The sequence below is a fragment of the Rhinolophus ferrumequinum genome, chromosome 18 (assembly GCF_004115265.2).
Source record: "Rhinolophus ferrumequinum isolate MPI-CBG mRhiFer1 chromosome 18, mRhiFer1_v1.p, whole genome shotgun sequence".
Taxonomy (NCBI): Eukaryota; Metazoa; Chordata; class Mammalia; order Chiroptera; family Rhinolophidae; genus Rhinolophus; species Rhinolophus ferrumequinum.
The window spans coordinates 31,500,364-31,518,850 of record NC_046301.1 but is presented as its reverse complement, the minus strand read 5'-3'; the positions used below and the strand labels follow the sequence as shown (position 1 = coordinate 31,518,850).

The 18,487-nt window shown below is 40.7% G+C and overlaps 1 protein-coding gene across 1 annotated transcript; it reads right to left on the bottom strand.

The window, feature by feature from the left end:
- Positions 1–653: 653 nt before the first annotated feature.
- LOC117037487 (L-threonine 3-dehydrogenase, mitochondrial) lies at positions 654–18,282 on the bottom strand. The gene is made up of 9 exons (XM_033133502.1): positions 18,125–18,282; positions 11,010–11,212; positions 9,409–9,451; positions 8,670–8,740; positions 7,128–7,277; positions 6,857–7,029; positions 5,973–6,063; positions 4,627–4,896; positions 654–4,017 (listed from the first exon to the last, which is right to left on the bottom strand). The coding sequence occupies exons 2-9, from the start codon at positions 11,194–11,196 to the stop codon at positions 3,878–3,880; spliced, it is 1,125 nt and encodes a 374-aa protein (XP_032989393.1). The 5' UTR covers positions 11,197–11,212; positions 18,125–18,282; the 3' UTR covers positions 654–3,877.
- Positions 18,283–18,487: the final 205 nt, after the last annotated feature.

Here is an 18,487-nt window from a genome sequence, read left to right as displayed (position 1 = left end):
CTTCACCTATTTCACCCACTGCCCAACCTTTTTCCCCTTTGGTAACCAGCCACCAATCTGTTCTCTGTATCAATGATTTTGTTCCTGTTTTGTTTTGTTTTTCAGATTCCACATATAAGTGAAATCATACAGTCTTTCTCCATTTGACTTATTTCATTTAGCACAAACTCCTCAAGGTCCATCCATGTTGGCGCAAATAGCAACATTTCATTCTTTTTTATGGCCAAGTAGTATTCCATTGTGTGTGTGTGTGTGTGTGTGTGTGTGTGTGTGTGTGTGTGTGTTTATTTTACATCTTCTTTATCCAGTTATCTATGGAAGGACGCTTAGGTTGTTTCCGTATCTTGGCTATTGTTAACTAACACTTCAAAAAATATAGGGGTGCATATATCTTTTCAAATTAGTGTTTTCATATTTTTTGGATAAATACCAATTAGAATCTTAAGATTCTCCAGCAAAAAATAGAGTTTATATTCCCAAAACCTTTATAAAATTAAAACTTTTAAATAAATGCAAACTATATATTGGTACATAAGTCTGTACCAAGAGAAGGGGTGCAGATGGTAGAGCAGAATTTCATCGTAAATTTTTTTTTTTTTTTCTGTTTGTTTCTTTCTTAAAAACTTAACCCAAGCCACTCATCGTAAATTAATTCAACTCTTTCTTAATAGAAATTTGAGTATGTAAAATTAAGAGGCAAGTGAAGTGTTTATACCCCTTGACCTAGTAATTGTATTTCTGGGTTTCTAAATAAAGCAATTAAATAGTGGATTGATTACACAATTATGATCGCCCATTCAATGGGTATTATGCGGCTATTTTTAAATGGTAACTATTAAATATTTTAAATGGTAAATATTTAATTTACTTGTAAGATATCTGAGAAGAATGGATAGGAATATGAAACAACAGCTAGTCTGTTAGCTGGCAAGGATTGCAAATTATTCTTTTCCAAAACTTGTTGATTTTGTCTTAGCACTACTTTTGTAGTTATGGAAAAAAAAGTTTCTCTATCTGTTACTATGTTGTATAAGCACTGGGAAATACAAATATACACTATACTGTTGAATCAGTTATTGATTGCATTTAGAGAAGACAACTTTTTTCATTATATTACTTTTAGTTGTTTAAATTCTTAATAAGCACATTTTTAAATGAACAAATTAAAAAATTTTTATTTAAAAAAACACTTATGCCCTTACCATAAAACACAATAACAAGTTGTCAATCTGGCCTAAGCGTGTTAAAAAATACTATTAGCATCCACCCCCTTCTACAGTAAGTGTCTGAAGTAGTGCAATAATATTTGTTGCCTAGGGCCTATTTCTTGATTTTAAACAGTATAATTGCTGGCAGTCATTAGGCTGTGCTGTTTGTGGAATGACACAAAGTCATATCACGGCAATGCTACACAGAAAACACATTAGCAGAACTAATAACCATATCGTTTGTCTGTGGAAATCTTCGAAGTGAAAGACATCAGAGCAAAGTCAACATTTGTATTCTTCCTTTTCTAATTTAAAATTAAAAAAAGTGTGGTTAAACTCACACTTTCCCCTTCTTCAGATCATTTCTAAATTAACCATAAAAACCCCTTTTCCCAACAGAAAGGAAAGCTTCTTATAGTAAAAGATTGAGTCATCGCCTGGGACTTCAAGGTGTGCACCAGATAGAAAGTGTTTAGATAGAAAGGGCAGCTCTCAGTTCAGTCTTAATTAGAATGCAAAGATGTCAGAAGAATCATCCATATAATTCAAAGCATTCCTTGTTCTTACACGCTTCTTTGAGGTTCTCCTGAAGAGGCCTTTATAGATTTATAAACTCTATAGCCATTCTGGAACAAATCCTTCCAAAGGGCCCCAATTACAAGGTCACCCAAGGAACGTGGAGGAAACGCGGGAAGAGCAGGGTCTAAAGAAAAGGGTCAGTCAAGTCAGTTCCTTCTTCCCTTCTCATGGAAGGAAAAAATTAATTTCTGTTCCTTTAAGATAACTAAGAATTAATTACAAGAGCTTAAGAACTGTTTTTCAAACTGTAAACAGTAAGAAATAAATGAGCTTCAAAATTCAATTATCTACAAATATTCATAACAATATTATTTATAACTAAAAAGTGCAATTAACCAACCTAAACATTCCTCAACTGATGAACAGACAAAACAAAAGGTGGTATGTACACACAATGGAATACTATGTAGTGATGAAATCAAGTGCAGTAAAAGTAAATGAAATACTGATACACGCTATAACGTGAACCTTGAAAACATTATGCTAAGTTAAAGAAGCCATTCACAAAAGACTATATATTGTATGATTCCACTGATGTGAAATGTCCAGAATAGGCAAATCCGTAGACCCAGAAAGTAAACTGTTGGTTGCCTAGGGTGAGGAGAGCTAGTATGTGGTTCTTTGTGGGATGCTGACATGGCCTAAAATTAGATTATAGTGATGGCTGCACAACTTTGTGAATATACTGAAAAATCTAATTACTATATACAGCTAATTACCATATACTGAATTTTACAGTATACGAAATATATCTCAAAAAAGCTGTAAAACAGAAAAGCTCATTACTATCTGTTCGGTTTTAGAAAATAAAATATAGAAATGTAAGGTTAATTATGCTAAGTAAGGGGAAGAATTATATCAACATAACTATTATTAAATAATTCAATTATCTAGAAGTTCTCCAGTTATATGTTAAATATAAATCCAGTTATGCCTCCAGGAAAATTACGTTTCTGCCTAGCTGTTAAAAATTCCAAACACATAACATTGTCATTAAGCACATATAATAAATGCCTTTTAATCCTTGACAGCTGTTTACCAATATACCTATGATTCATCTGTGCAGTTTCACCTTCTAGTGATTCCACATGTAGCACGTCCTGAGGTGGCTGGAAAAACAGGAAATCTGTATATATTTATACAGTACTGGCTTCTGAGGGTTTAGAGTAGCTCCTCTGAAGTCTCAGTCTAAGAGTATATAAAAAAGCCTGTAACAAGAAAGCTCTCTTTAGAAAATAGTGTTTGGAACTGGTCTCCACAAGTGGGCCAGAGCTGCAATAGGACTAGTGGCACTTCGAGATGCCGTCCCCATTTATTGAGACAATGTGAAGGGGTGGAGCCCAGAAACCTGCATACTTAGACAAGCTCCTCTGAGACTGACATTGTCAGGAAAGGGAATTATATTCCTGCTAATTCCCATAGCTCACTAATGGGAAGGCAAGCAAAAGAAGAGGTGACATGTCCTTTACTCATTACCTCATCTTTTATATTCTTAATTTCCTACAGACATATTTTCTTACAGAAAAATAAATGAGAAATGATCATTTTTGAAAAAGTGTTAAAAATCTCTTCAGCATTGTGAACATGGGATTAATAAAGATATCAAACACATTTTATGTTTTGATGGGATAGGAAAGAATACTTTTAAATTAGGAGAGCATCTTTGATAGTCTCTAAAATGTAATCTGTAGTCTCTAATCAAGAGAATAATAGAGTCTTAGGAGTGATATTTAAATGAAATTTAATTAAACACAACCGTCACATACTTTTCACCTTCCCAGAAATGGTCACTTCATTTTAATTAGGGAAATAGAAACTGTTACGACTTCAGTCTTCATTCTGTGATATGTGTGTTTGGATAAGTTTAGGCAAACAGCAAAGCTTTACAAGTCCTACCACCTAACCGACAGCATTGTGAAGATGCCAAAGCCAACTCGATTCTCTGACAGTTCAGTGTGAGCTGCCAAAATTTAGTCCTATGAGGCCTTTGACTCCAATAATCTAGGTTCTTAGGGGTCTTTAACCTTAAGGTCACTACTGTTTTCCCTCGACAGAGGTCCAGGATGCACAAGCTCTTTCTTTTGATTCCTTCAGTTAGCTTGAGCAACTCTGGTATCGAAACCATGGAAGTTCAACATGGTCGTCACCAACTCTGGAAGATCAAAATCATGTTTCCATCTCCAGTCCTTCCGAGCATTGCTGTCATCAAAGTTCATTGGCCAACTGTCGGCTAGGAAAAGATATAGAAGAAGAGCTTAAGTTTTTCAGGCTCTAGAGTTGTGAAAAGGTCTCCAACAATTTTATCGAAAGGTCTATCACACAAGGTACCACACAAGAAATTCCGTCTTTCAAACGCCCCTTTTGAGCAGACCATGGCAGCTACTATGCACACACATAGTCACCCTCTTAGATTGGAAGATTGTATTACTTGTCTACTGTCAGACACTGTGAATTGTCACATACTATTAAAACCACAAGCAAACTCATAAGGTAGGAATCTTATACTCAATGGTGCTCAGAGCCGCAGAATGGCACAGACAGCATTTAAAACCCAGGGCGGTTTGCATCTTATGTCTTCATGTTTTATGTTTAAACTGTAAAATGTTGACAAGCTGTTGTTTATTTGGAATGAAGCTACTCCACCCCCTTTAGATATCATTTCCCAAAACTGCAGCATCTACAGGCTTTGGCTCAACAATTGCTCCTTCTCCAGAATGTGTCAGGACCCCTGGGAAGGCACTATGCTCTCCTTATCCTCCACAGTTTATGTTCTCCAGGGACTCATAGTGCAAACTGAAGTTTAATTTTGGTTTTGAAGGGTTTGCAATGCTGTACCAACCTATCGCCTGTCGAACAGAATCCACGTTGTAGGTGATCTGGAATTCTGGTACGTGCTTCAGGACCTCCTGGGCCAGTTCCTCGGGGGAGAAGCTCATGGCGTTGACGTTGTAGGTCCTCATGGAGAGGGACTCTGCCGGGGCTTCCATCACTTCCAGGGTGGCCCTAATGCAGTCATCAATGTACATCATTGGGAGCCTCGTGTTGGCTTTCAGGTTGCACTCGAACTTGCCATTTTTCACAGCATCGTGGAAAATCTGGACTGCGTAGTCTGAAAGAGAATCCTGGCTTAGAACAAAATCATGAACGAGCCTCGTGGAGTAGGGCAGTAGTTCTCAAACAGCTTACTCTCAAAACCTCTTTATGCTCTTAAAAAATAAAACACTGACGACCCCCAAAGAGGTTTTATTAACGTGAATTATATCAATAGTTACTACATCAGAAGTGAACTGAAACTTCATATGTATGACATTTTATGTAAATAATAACATATTTTCCAAACCAAAGAAAATTAAGTGAGAAGAATGGCATGTTTCATGTTTTGAAAATCTCTTTACTATCTGGCTTAATAGGAGATAACTGGAGCTCCCCATCTGCTTCTGTATTCAGTCTGCTGTGCTATCACCGTCACATAGCCTCTGAACAACTCCACGGTACACTTGTAAAGGAGAGTGAAAAGGCAAATAACATCTCAGTAGTCACATAAAAATAGTTTTGACCTCTTGGACATCTGAAAAGGATCTCAGGGATCCCCAGGGGTTCCCAGTACGTACTTGGAGAAGCACATTAAGGCAAAAGCTTTTTAAAAGTAACCAAAACAGAGACTCCTTTAAATTCTTTCAGATTTTGGCAAATATCTTTTATATTGCATCTCAGGATCCCTCATATGGGAAGGATTTCTAATGTAGGAGTTACTGAATATAATGCATGCTTGAGTCCAAACCAACGATACTACCACTACTACTACTAACAATACTTATGTTCCTTTTAACTATGCAATGTATAGATTCCATTTCAATAAGGTTCTCTGTATTAAGAAATAAAGGCTGTATTCAAAGAAAGAGGCTATTTCTTATTTGCTGTCTTCCTACATTGTGGGTAACACGTTTGCTCTCGAATATTATCTGTTTGATTCCAGCACTGTGGGTGGCTGACCTGAGCTGGATTTACAACCCTGGCAAGTGTAAGTCAATAGGATACAATGAGCTTCTAGATGCCCTTCCTGGAGAGGATGCAGAAACTCAGTCAGCATATGGCTAAAAAGATGACAGATTCATCAGCACTCTTCCCCGTCTTACACACAGAAAGTCTATCTTACACACAAAAGAGACAGGAAACAACACGTACCAGTTGTTCCTCCTCCAGGTTGGGAGTCAGCTGAAATGATGCCGGGATATCTCAAGCATCGGAAATCTAGCCCATACCGGTAATGATAATACTACAAAAAAGAGAAAACTCACTTTTAAAAGAATCTTTCAAATCAGATACAGCAATACAAAGAAATAACAGACTTTTTCTGAAGTATTATCCCATGCAGTTATACTACAATTCTCCTAAAGGAAAGGAAGATTCTAGAATTTCTAAGTGTCGCTCATTTTTCTTTAATAACCCTTCAGTTTTTATCTTCAGACAACCATCATTCTGCAGATCCATCAACATGGTAAATAATACATCAGCTTACAGTAGGGATTTCCAGCCTTTTATTGGAAGGGAGTCCCTGCTCATTGTCCTACACAATTCTCCATGAGCAGGTCCCTGACATGAAGCACTGCAAAGAGTACAGGGGAGGACAGTGGGTGACACGAGAGCAATGACTGTGATATATCAGCTAAAGGATCAGACACCAACAAAAGTCTGCTATAGAGTTACAAAGACAAAGTATAAAAAAATAAAATAAAACCAAAAAGACGTTTGAAGTTTTCCATAATATAAAGTTTTTAAACTACCACCAATAACTACCAATAGTGGAGCCTGAAAGAATAGTGCAGTACAAATAAAACGGGCAGCAAATGCCATTTGAGGGGCCTTCAGAGGCGTGAATATTACCATATGGCTGAGGAGTTCTTCTGGGGCTATCGTACCTGCTGCTTGGCAAACAATCAGTTTAGGAGAATTTCTGGGGGCTAGAACCAGGGGAGCAGGAAAGTCCCCTCCAAGGATGAATCAGCAGGTGTTTGAGACAAAAAGAGTAGAAAGGGAAACACTGAGACATCTGGCCAAGTAATGCATACTTCTCCCATGAGCTCCGCGTGGACCTTGGACACCCCGTAGATTGTCCTTGGTCTCTGGGTGCAGAGATCAGGGGTTGGGTCCCGGGGAGAAGTGGGTCCAAAAGCTCCAATCGTGCTGGGCACAAACAATCGCAAATTGTGTTCTGTGGCAACATCCAGAATATTATGCAATCCTGAAACCAATAGACAGTATCACAATCTGAAAAATCTTTTACGAAAGAACTGGAAAAATTGGGAAACAGATCATTTTGGGCAAGATTCAGAGACTTACCTGTGATATTGACAGCTCTTGCCAAGGATACATTTGCTTCTCCAACTGCACTGAGCAAAGCGCTATAATGAAGCAACCAGGTAATGCGATGGTTTACCACTGTCTCTCTAAGATTCTTGTAATCCAGAATGTCGGAATAAATAAATGGACCTACAAGGAAAATGGTGAAACCATAGAAGTAAAAAAAGTTTGGGGTTTGAAGAGCTAAATGGACCTTTCCCCTCTCCGCTGTTGACTTGTGAATTCCACTAGTACCAACTGGATAACCGAACCACTTGGACACCATGTAGCATTTTTGTTATGGAAGAATCACCAACTCCAACCACCCCACAGCTAATAATAGCTATTGCTTAAATAGGATTTCGACTTACAGGCACTATTGTAAGGGCTCTCTGTATATTTAGCTCTCACATGGCATTTGAGGCAGATACATTTACTGACAAGGAAATTGAGGCACAGAGTGGTTAAAACTTGCCAGGATCAAATAGAGAGTAAGTGGAAGAAATGTCATAACCAGGCAGCTGGTTCCAGTTGGTACTGTTAATACCAATCCTACATGCAGAGTGATTTCACTCTGCTTAAAAGTTACAAATTTTAAAAGGAATAGAGAAATGGGTTGGAAAAAAAAACACAAAAAACCATGGTACAGAAGAATGACCAATCATGATTTCATCATATCTGGTTAGGCGAGAGGTGGAGCCGATTTTGTTCAATGCCAATTTTCCCCACTGATAGCAAATTACTGCTCTTCCCCATTGGAAGTTGCTAAAGGATGACACTGAACCAGGCGGGATTAGAAGACATTATAAAAATGATTCTGAGCTAGTGGAAAACTTGACTACAGGAGTTTGAGATTTGTATTTGTGTGTGTGTGCGTGCAGTAATTTAAGCGCAAGTCCATGTTGAAATATGAGGATTAATTTCTCCAAAAAATTTTTTTAAACTTTTTTTTAAGTGTGTTTTTCCAAAGTGTGTTTTTCCAAGACTCATCAGCTCCAAGTCAAGTATTTGTTTCAATCTAGTTCTGGAGGGCGCAGCTCACAGTGGCCCATGTGGGGATCGAACCGGCAACCTTGTTAAGTGCACTGTGCTCTAACCAACTGAGCTAACCAGCCGCTCCTCTCCAAAATTTTTAAGTTCCTTTTCTTCCTTACAGAACGTGATTTGTGCTTGTTTGCTCTCTGAACCAAGAAGTTAACTAAAAACTCAAAAAGACAGGAATCAAAGTTTTTATTTCAAAGATACTACTCCAAATGATATCCAAAGACATTATTCCAAAATTTTACCTCATGTTTAGAAGAACTCTCATGTTCTTATAACACTTGAATAAGCAGCAGTGTTATTGTAGACATTGTACAGAACTACCGAGAACAAAAAGACGAAAATTTTTTAAGAGACACAACTGTGCCTCAATAACCCCTCTTTCTTTAATTCACAAGCCTGGTTATGAGCTGTTGCCCACCCTGATTCCACGAGCTGCCCTTCCAACTGTACTTTGAAAATTAAAGATAAAAATAAAAGCAAGCCATAATGACCTCTTACCACTGCGGAAGATGTGATCAGACGGTTTCCTTATGTCAGACAAAATCACATTATCCTTCCCAAATCGTTTCCTAAAATCAATACACATAAGTTAGTATATCTAGGATGTAATTTGTCCTATGAAAACAGTCTTTCAAACAGGAAGTGTAATTTCCTGTATTTAGCCTCCAAATCCCTCCTTTTCATGCCTTTCCTCCCTCTTCTTCCCAAACACACACACCTTCAGTGCGGGCCACACTCAGGCCTCCCTCTGCCTACTCATGGCCCCATCTTCTATTTCTACTATCACCCCATTTTCACCCCTATGTTTGCCACCAGTACCCCTAAGTTTTTTCCTCTCCCTCCTCATCTTTCTCTCCTCCCTTATCCTTTCATCCCACTCTCTCTGAATCCCACACTGTTCTTGTCAGTTTCTGGACGCATATCCCTCTGCCCCCAAACATCTAAAAATCAAGTGATTCTTCTGGAGTTCTGTGTCTTACTCTGCCTTAGTTAGAAAAGAGGGTGGGTAACTGATCAGTATAGGGGATGCTGAGTCAAGGACCTGCAATAATGTCTACCTAGGAGGCAAAATGAAATGTATTCTAAACGTCATTTAGATAGGAGATCTTAAAAACAGTAAGGGGCAAGAAAGGAGAGAAAAGATTACATAGTTAAATGGTAGCAAAGACATGCTTCCCATACTGAAAACTTAAATTTTAAATTTCAGTTTTAAAATTTTCACTTTTAGGGCTCTTACCTCAGAAAGTTAGCAAGCCCCACTCCCAGCTGGCCAAGACCCCCTAGATGAAGGGAAAAGAAGTAAAACTTTAATCTAAATCTAACCAATGCAATTATTCCCAGAATGTAATCATGAAATAAGACTCTATTTGTTGTCTTAGCTTATTAGGGAAAGCCCTAGGTTGCCCTGATAGAATCGAATTACCTCCTCCAAGGGAGGACAGAAATGAATACAGGTAATATTAGTTTCAGAGACAAAGCTCTCACCCACATAGAGTGCCTGAGGAGCAGGGTGCAGAAACAGAAAAATCACAAGAAAACTGGACAACTTTCTGGCTCCTCGGGCCAGGAATTCACTCCCATCCTTGCCTTCATTATTAGATGGGTTCTGAAGCTTGTCTGCTACGGGTAACAAAATACTCAAACACAAATATAATAGTTTATATCAACCTCTGATGGGATTTTCCAGAACCCCATCCTCCATTAAAACTAGAATGGGATGTGAAAGGAGAGAGAGGAGGACCCAAACCAAGAAATCATCTGAAAAAAAAAAAGGCTGATAACTGAATCGGTAAGGAGTCACTAACATAAACAAAATGGCATTAAAAATGCCACTGATAAAAACAGGAGAGCTAGTGGGTTGGGAACACATTTGGGGGAACAAAATCATAAATTTCATCTGAGAGAAATTACTGAGGCAGGAAGATACAGAAAATAGGATTTCCTGTAAGCACTGGTTAACATGGAACTAAAACTAGGCCCACTGATGCTAACATGGGCCCGGGAAGATGCTTCGTTAGTGGGGGTAGGAGGGAAGAAAACAACACACAGACAAGCTGGGTGACTCACAGAGGGAAGTGCAGAGGGGAGCTGACTACACTGGAAACCCGTTCACAGTGGGAGGAGAGTAGGAGGCAAAGGAACACACACACACACCAACTGTGACGAGAAGCCAAGAGAAGAAAACCTGGCAAGAAGGAAATAACAGGGGTAAATTAAATCAGAGGTGGGCTTGACTGGCTAGAAGTCCATGGGAGTGACAGAGTCAAGTTTGGAGTGAGGAGGGAATAGAATCATGTGTTGGGTGGACACCAGGTAAGGAGGATCAGGAAGCAAGTCTGGCGAGGGTGCGACACACAGCAATATGAGATGGGGGGCGAGTTCCTCCAGACAGCCCCTAACTTATCTTCTCCAACACACGAATGTGCAATTACTGCTTGGGATGAAGGACACTGAGTTTCGATTGCGGAGTTTGCCCAAGAAAAGATGCTTCTGATTCCAGAATCCATACTCTAGTCCCTGCACACTCCCTCTCCGTGAAACTAGGGATGGGGAACCGAGTTCCAAAGCAGCTTCTGGGCCCCCAGTTTCCACGGCCCTCCCTCAGACAATAAAAAATAATGGCAGGGAAGAAATCAAGCGCTGGCAACAGTGACAAAATGAAGATTTGAGATTTGCAAGATTCCGGAGGAAGTCACAAGTGGAAAAGGGAGTTTCTGATTAATAAGTGCCAGCTGGTGGCATGTTAGACATTCTGAAAACACATACATAGCCACAAAGAAGCTGCAAAGAAAATCATCAGCCACAAAATAATCCATGGAAAAAAGGGGAAAACGCAACCTGTAATTAAGACACGTGGCTGGTCTGTTTCAGAGAAAGAGGCAGAGTGGAAGTTGGCATCGGCTGGAAGCTGCCAAGGGGAGGGGCCCGGGAACAGGCCGGGCAGGGCAGCCTTCCGACAGCGGCAGGCTGTGCTCTGCAGCACCTGGCATACAGTTTGCCGCAGCGTCCTAATGACCACTGGCATTTTCTCTTCAAGTACCCTGTAAGAGAAAAGGAGCCGTGTTCATTACGTTACCTTTTATTCTCCCGAACCCTCAAAACATCAACTCTTTAACCAAAATTAACACTAAGATGGTCAGTTCATGAGCAAAGCCATGTTTTGGGTTCATGAATTGAACTAAAGAGACTGCTGAGTGTGCCAGTCAAGAGCCTACTGTGAGTCAGGCCCTGTGAAAAAGAAATAAAACGTTACTCATACAAAGTGCAGGCACACAAAGGCTGGACGGAGACAGAAGTGGAGTTGCGTAAGGCTGATATCAGCTGGGATCTAATGTCACAGCGGAGAGAGCTGCACACCCCAGAAACACCAAGTCCGTGGATCCTAGGGCAGGCTTTAGATCTAAACAACTGTTATCAATTGGTCCACACACCGTCAGAGAGTACAAGTAGGTCTCAAGTTAAATAACACAGTGCCCTGTAAATCTCGAGCAAACACTCAGATGTTATCTTTAGAATGAACCAGATTAGAAAAGCAGATGCTTAAGATAAAAAGGCCCCCGGCAATATTTAGTAAGCTGTGACTAATTTCTGTTTTAATGTCATCCCTTTCAAAAGGATTATTTAGAAAAACCGTTTTCTCCTTTCCTCCCAGAACATCCTTGCAGTCGTGTTGACACCCGAGTCCAGGTAAGAACTTTGATTCTCAAAGTCACTTATTTCACCAAGTTCAAGGGGATGGCATGGAAGCAAAGAAGCAGCTAGATTTACCGGAACACTTGAAACTCAAAGGCAGTGCTCAATGCCAAAAACAAAATGATAAATGGCCACAGCTGAAAAAGTTATTCGTTTTTTTTTTTTTTTCTTTTAAAGGTTGAGGCGATGGTAGTCAGGGAAAAGGCAAACTCTGAAGATATGAAATAGGTACAACTCTATTCATCTTCTCTTTCCCCACAAGGAGAAAGCAGGAAGGAGGCAAAAATTCCTAATTGACCATAAAGTGTTTTAGTTGAACGATGTGGGCAGTTCATAATTGAATTGGTCCTTCCTATTCCACTGCCATTAATAGCTCACATTTGATGCCCAGTATATCCCAGTGAGTGCTTCCCTACACTACGGGATTTAACCACGGCAACCACCACCCCTCCAGAACCCAGTGCTTCACCACCAAGCAGCACTGCTGCCCCTCATGTGGGATTGTGTTGATTAACAATGCACGGACATTAAAAACAAACCAAACCAAACCCTTCCTACCATCTACAGCATATAGCTTTTCTAAGTCAAGATTATATCGCTACTGCCAAGTTCAAGTTAATACTCTTAAGGCAGCAGTTCTCAAGTTTTTCTGGACTCAGGACTCCTTCACACTCTTAAAAATTGAGGACTACAATGAGCTTTTGTTTATGTGGGTTATATTTAACAATGTTTCCTGTATTAGAAAGCAAAACTGAGAAATGTTTAACGTCTGAATTCATTTAAAACCAATAAACATGTTAACAAGCATATTTTTATGAAACTATATTTTCAAAACAAAAAAAAAATTAGTGAGAAGAGTGCCACTGTTTTACATTTTGTACATCTCTTTGATGTCTGCCTTAATAGAAACAGCTGGATTCTAACATTTGTTTTTGCACTCAATCTGTTTTTTGCTTTTATGGAAGAATATCCAGACTCACACAGCAAAGTAGTGGGAAAAAGGAATAGAATTTTAAAAGCTTTTTCAGATAATTCTGGATACTCATTTTTGATATCCAAAACTCAACACATGGTAGTTTCTTAAAGGTTAGTTGCAATGTAGAATCTGAAGCCATAGCAATGAACCTTGCAGACTCTGTTACATTAAAACCCAATGGTCTATCTAATACTTTGAATGGATCTTTTACCCCTGCATGATTTTGCAGTTTCATGCATTGGTCTTTTGGAAAATACTCGTTCAGTGATTTATGCAGAGCTTCCAAATGTTAACACTCTTCCCTACATAGCATCAAAATCACCACTGATCTCATCAGAAAATTCCTAAGTATTGGGAGGCTAGCAAGCTCATGGTGGTAGACACAAGTTACTTGGCAACAAATACCATTAGTTGTTTCCTTGAAGTCACAGGCTCACTTGGTTCATTTTGTTTTAGAAAACGTATTTCAATTAGCCAAGAATGAATAACCACAGTTTGTCTGTCATTCTTTGAAGCAAAAATGGTTCTCTATGAAAAAAAGGGGGTTCATTTCAGCTTACAACTCAATCATACACATGCTTTACCTCAAGACAGCCATCACACTCCAATACAGAACAAGTCCATTCATTCAGCACATGGCATACTAAAAAGATATGTCCTCAAGCGTCAAGATAGAATAAAATCCATCATTTTTACTGTTCCATAAAGGGCATTCTTAAGTAAAACTGGCAATTTTTTTTCTTTTTTTCTTGAAAGCTTATGAAGAATACCATGTGAACTGGTACCGTTTGTTGCCACGGCCTTGGTTTGTGCAAAGGCACTAGTAGTTTTATCCAGTACTGTATTTGCATCATCAATGCAAACGAAGCACAGGTGTTCCAGAGTACACCATGAAATTCAAAAAGTTATTCTATACTGAATATGTTGTCCCTGCTTGTGTTTGATGGCAAGCATTCACTAAAAAGATATTCTTTGATGATTGGTTTGGAGCTGATACCAGAATACAAACAAAATGGTAAATCCAGCCATGACTGTACATTCTTCCATCTGTAAAGCAACAATACATTTCTATTAAGATACTAACTCAGTCTTCATGTCTGCAGCTAAATGTTTAATTTGACAAATTTCTGTGTTATTACAAAGTGGCGGCACTATGATTTCTTTCAATGCTTTTTCATCCGAACAAAGCTTTATTGTGTGTTTCTCCGGCCACTGCAATTTGATAACTTATCCTGTTAGATGTTTCAATAGCTTTTTCATTTCTAGTTTGGGAAGCTGTAATGAATAATTTTTGGCTTCTAAAGAGCTCATCATTTAAGCCAGTCAATTCATTTTTGTTTAGATAACTCTGACTGGTTGGTTTCAGAATAATGTTACTGGCACCATGTTATTAAAAAAAGTTCCGTAAAACTGAGGAAAGCATTCATATTTTTATGTCTTTAGATTTGCCCATTTCTCTAGAGTAAATCCCTTCCTTCCACAAGTCAAGGAACTCTGATATGTTATTTCATTTTTTTTCAGCATTTACAGACATGGATGGTGTAGCTTTGAGTAGAAAAATCAAGTGCTCTAACACCCCCATTTTAAGTCAACAATGTATCCTTAAATATAAAAATTATATAAGTTAACATCCTTTTATTTTAGAATAAAATAGTTAATTTGAGAAAATTTTTATACCATTTAAAAATTCAGTAAAGTTTTCAAATCAAAACTACAAAGTATACTTACTTTTTATTGTTTTTTCCTATAGGCACAAGGAAAGCTTAGGAATTTGAAAGTAATGCCTTATTAAAAGAAAATGAGGTCACAGATGACAGCAGATATAACTGAAGGTAGCGAGTAAATGCACAGTAGAAGTGCTAAGAACAAACCGAGTTCATCTCTGAAAATGTACACATGTATACCCTAAGCCTACTACCCTTACAAGATTCTAGAAACACAAGAATATACAAGCACACCTTTCATAAGCCATCAGAGGAAAAGCTCATCACAAGTTATGTAGCCTCTGGAAAACTCCACTGTACACTTGTAGAGAAAGAATGAAAAAGGCAAATCACTTCTTAGTATTATTTTGAAAATAGTTTGACCTCACAGACCCTATGAAAGATCTCAGGGAACCCCAGCATTCCCCAGATCACACTTTTAGAATAATTGTTCTAAAGTAATACTTCCTTTGCCACGCTAGTTACTAAATTTATATAGGGAAACCATCAAAGAAGACTTTCAGTCCCTCCTTAACGATCAGATGATAGTCCATAGTCTCTCTCTCCCAAACACCTTGTTAACTTTAACTGCAAAAGGATAAACAGGAAACAGGTCAATAGACTCCCCTCCAGAAACAATGGAACGCCTCCCCAACCAGGCCTCTGTAGGGTGGTTACGATACAACCTCTCCCATCTCCTGGAATACATCCTTATGTACATGAACCACAGCAGAACTGAAATACTAGTGGCATCACCAAGAGGGTGGGGGTGATAGAGATAGACTCAGAGCTCAACTGGTTTTGGTAATTGTTTGGATATGGCAGGGGGATGGTAAAGGAATCGAGAAGGATCATACTGAGGTCTCTAATTTGTGCTGATGCAAGAATGAGCTTCCTGTAGAAGCAGGTCACGCGAGAAGAGAAATGAGTTTGGTTTGGGATGTGTTGGTTTTAATGGCCAGGAGACAATATGGCTGCCTCTCTCATCAGCTGTGAGCTCTGCTGAGCAATTCCTATTAGTGCCTCACGCGTGTCAGTATTCACCACACACTGTCGAACGGGCAGATAGGAAGGAGAAAACAAGAAATATAAGGGGTTTGTCTATACTACAAAAAATAGAATGCACCTGTTCTCAGAAAAAATTACTTATTTTCTTAGGGAACACTTACTTCAATTGTGATTGTTCTGAAGATAGACAATTCTGTTTCAGGAATAATAAAAGAAGCTCCAATCTGAAATATTAAAGACCAACAAAATAGGCCTTTTCCCTGAGGATGCACCTCAGTTTCCCTTAATGTTCTTGCTGTCTTGTGATCTTCCCAAATTTCTATCTCTAATCATTCTTAGCTACGGAGATAGTAAATAAGGGTGTATTAAGTAATGTCTCCAGTACATTAAGCATGAAGCTAAAAGTATTTAGCCCCTGATGGATGAATGGATCAAGAATATGTGGTATATACATGCAGTGGAATGTTATTCAGCCTTGAAAAAGGAGATCCTGTCACATGCGACAACATGGATGAAACTTGAGGACATTATGCTAAGTAGTAAATAAGCCAGTCACAAAAGGCCAAATATTGTGTGATTCCACTTATGTGAGTTATGGGTTATCGAAAGCAGTCAAAAATCAGAGATAGGAAGTAGCAAGGTAGTTGCCAAGGGGTGGGCAAAAGGGGAAGGAATGTTAGTGTTTAATTAATCGGCATAGTTTGTTATGCAAGATGAAGAAGTTCTAAGGATGTTGTACAACAATATGACTATACTTGCCATTACGGAACCGGACACTTAAAAATGGTTAACGTGGTAAATTTTGTCATGTGACTGAAACCACAATTTGAAATAACATTTAAATTAAAAAACAAAAGTCTCTGGCCCCAAGAAATGGTCTGTGCGTACACATATTACTGAGGAGCTAGAAAATTCACCCAATGAAGATCAGTGTTGCCCCAGAGACTTGACAGTTCAATTGCCTTCCGAACCCCAGTCTTGTCCAAACTCCCAAGCCCTTGTCCCACTGAACCCCCATCAGTTTTTTCTTCACTTATGAACCCGCTGAAACATATTGTTCTACTGCCTTTATCTTTTCTCCCAGTCAGAGCGGTCTCCAGGAATGGTCAGCTGCTCCAAACCTGCATTCCTTGTTTTCATTCCTTCATTCCTTCATTCCTCAAGGCGGAGCTTCCTGCTCTGCGCTAAGTGCAACTGCTTTCACAAAAGCTCAGTCATTGCCTAGTGGCAACGTCCAGGCCCCTGTGCCCTCTCCCACATCTAAGGACAGGCCCACGTTCATGTCCTCTGGGCTCTCTCACCTCGAATTCTGCTTTAAGGACCAATAATTCTTGTAAAACACATTTGCAAGGCAGTCTCAGCTTTAAATCTCTGGTTCATTAAATAATAATATTAAATGTGTCCTCTTAATTGTAATGACCCAAGGGAAAAATCAGGCACCTCATAACTACTGAGGGTTGACAAGCCCCTGCTTTCCTGAACTCTTATTTAACCTTCACAGTAACCCTGAAGCTGGGATCTTTTCTGCATTTCGCAGAATGAACTGACCTGACCAAGGTCGGGCAGATACTCGTTACCAAGAGGAGGTGGGAGGAAACCAGGTTCCTTGAGTCTCTAACCCACCCCCATTCTTCTTCCTCAAGAAAAGAAGTGAGATCAGGTACCCAAGAGAGAAAACAAGAAAACACGGCCCTGGTCGCGCAGTGGGCATCTTCCCCACCACCCTCTGCCCACTCCTGCGCGGCTCCTCGTGCCCCCTCCCCAGGAGGAGAGCACCCACCAGCCTGGGTTTTCAAAGGCCAGGCACCACACTCCCTTGCGTGCGAGCCTACATATACTACCTTGCCAAACTTTAATTTTCTTCATCCTTAGAAAGGGGACAATGATAGGACCACCAAACTAGACTGTTGAAAGAATTTAATAAACATCAATCTATGAAAAGAACTTAGCAAGCTGCTCAAACAATGTAAAGACTCCATCAACGATCTGGTGAAGTCTGGCCTTACTGTGGGGACGGTCAGAAAGACAAAGTGTCGGGGCGAGGGTATCCCGGAGCTCTAAGCCTGAGCTGCAGAGGGAGGCCTGGCTCTGCGGGGCGGGCGTCCCTGTCTTCCCAAGCACACCTGCCGGGGAGAGGGCACCCAAGAAGACGCAGGGACGAGCCACCCACCGGTCTCTGACCTCAGCCTGGCTCCCTGAGGAAAGGGAGTAGGACCCCACTCTCCCCGAGAGACGACCGGATAAACCGGTTTTATGAGTCCAGCCGCTCCTGTCCCTATGCCCTGGAGGGGGGCGCCCTTCCAAAAAGTGGAAGGGGCAGGGTGTCTTGCGCTGCGGACTCCAGCAGAGCTCTGGACCTCCCCTGGCCCAAGCGCTGACCTCCCAGTTCCACAGTGATGGTTGGGGACCCGCGCTCACGCCGGGGAGTACACAGTCTGCAGCGCCGCGCCCGAGTCACACGGATCGGGCTAGCCGGGAATAGGGTGCCCCGCGACGTCGGCCTCTGCTCCCAAAGAGTGCTCAGCCCTTCAGGACAGCCATCGGGGGGAACCTCCGGCCACCTCCACACTGACCTTCCGACGCAGCCACCCAGAGATGCTGCGCTGCGGCGCTGGAGCTGGAGCTGGAGCAGCACGTGGCCCAATGTCGAAGCACCGCGAGCAGAATCCCTACCCAGGCTCAGCAGCGCGGCGCCTTTATCCTCTCCGCGCCCAAACCCGCCCCGCGGCGCGCCAATCCCTTTCCGCGGCCAGGGACGCTCGGGCGGCGGCGCCACTTCACCTGGGGGTGGGGCTTGGGGCGGAGGAGCGCGCCCGTTGGAGTGACAGCCCTGTCCTAACGGGTCCCCGAGGCTTCCTGGCCGCGCGCACCCTCACACCCGCCTCTGCCCGCGACTCACCCCGTGGAGAATTCAAGGCCTACGAGGGACGCAGTAG

What these genes read in the sequence shown, in the direction of transcription:
- LOC117037487 (XM_033133502.1), bottom strand. Translation starts at nt 11,196, where the DNA reads ATGCCAGTGGTCATTAGGACGCTGCGGCAAACTGTATGCCAGGTGCTG. An exon ending in GCCACGTGTCTTAATTACAG is followed by an intron (nt 9,452 to 11,009) that starts GTTGCGTTTTCC and finishes CCCTTCATCTAG; the next exon opens with GGGGTCTTGGCCAGCTGGGA. An exon ending in ACGCGGAGCTCATGGGAGAA is followed by an intron (nt 6,064 to 6,856) that starts GTATGCATTACT and finishes TCTTTTTTGTAG; the next exon opens with TATTATCATTACCGGTATGG.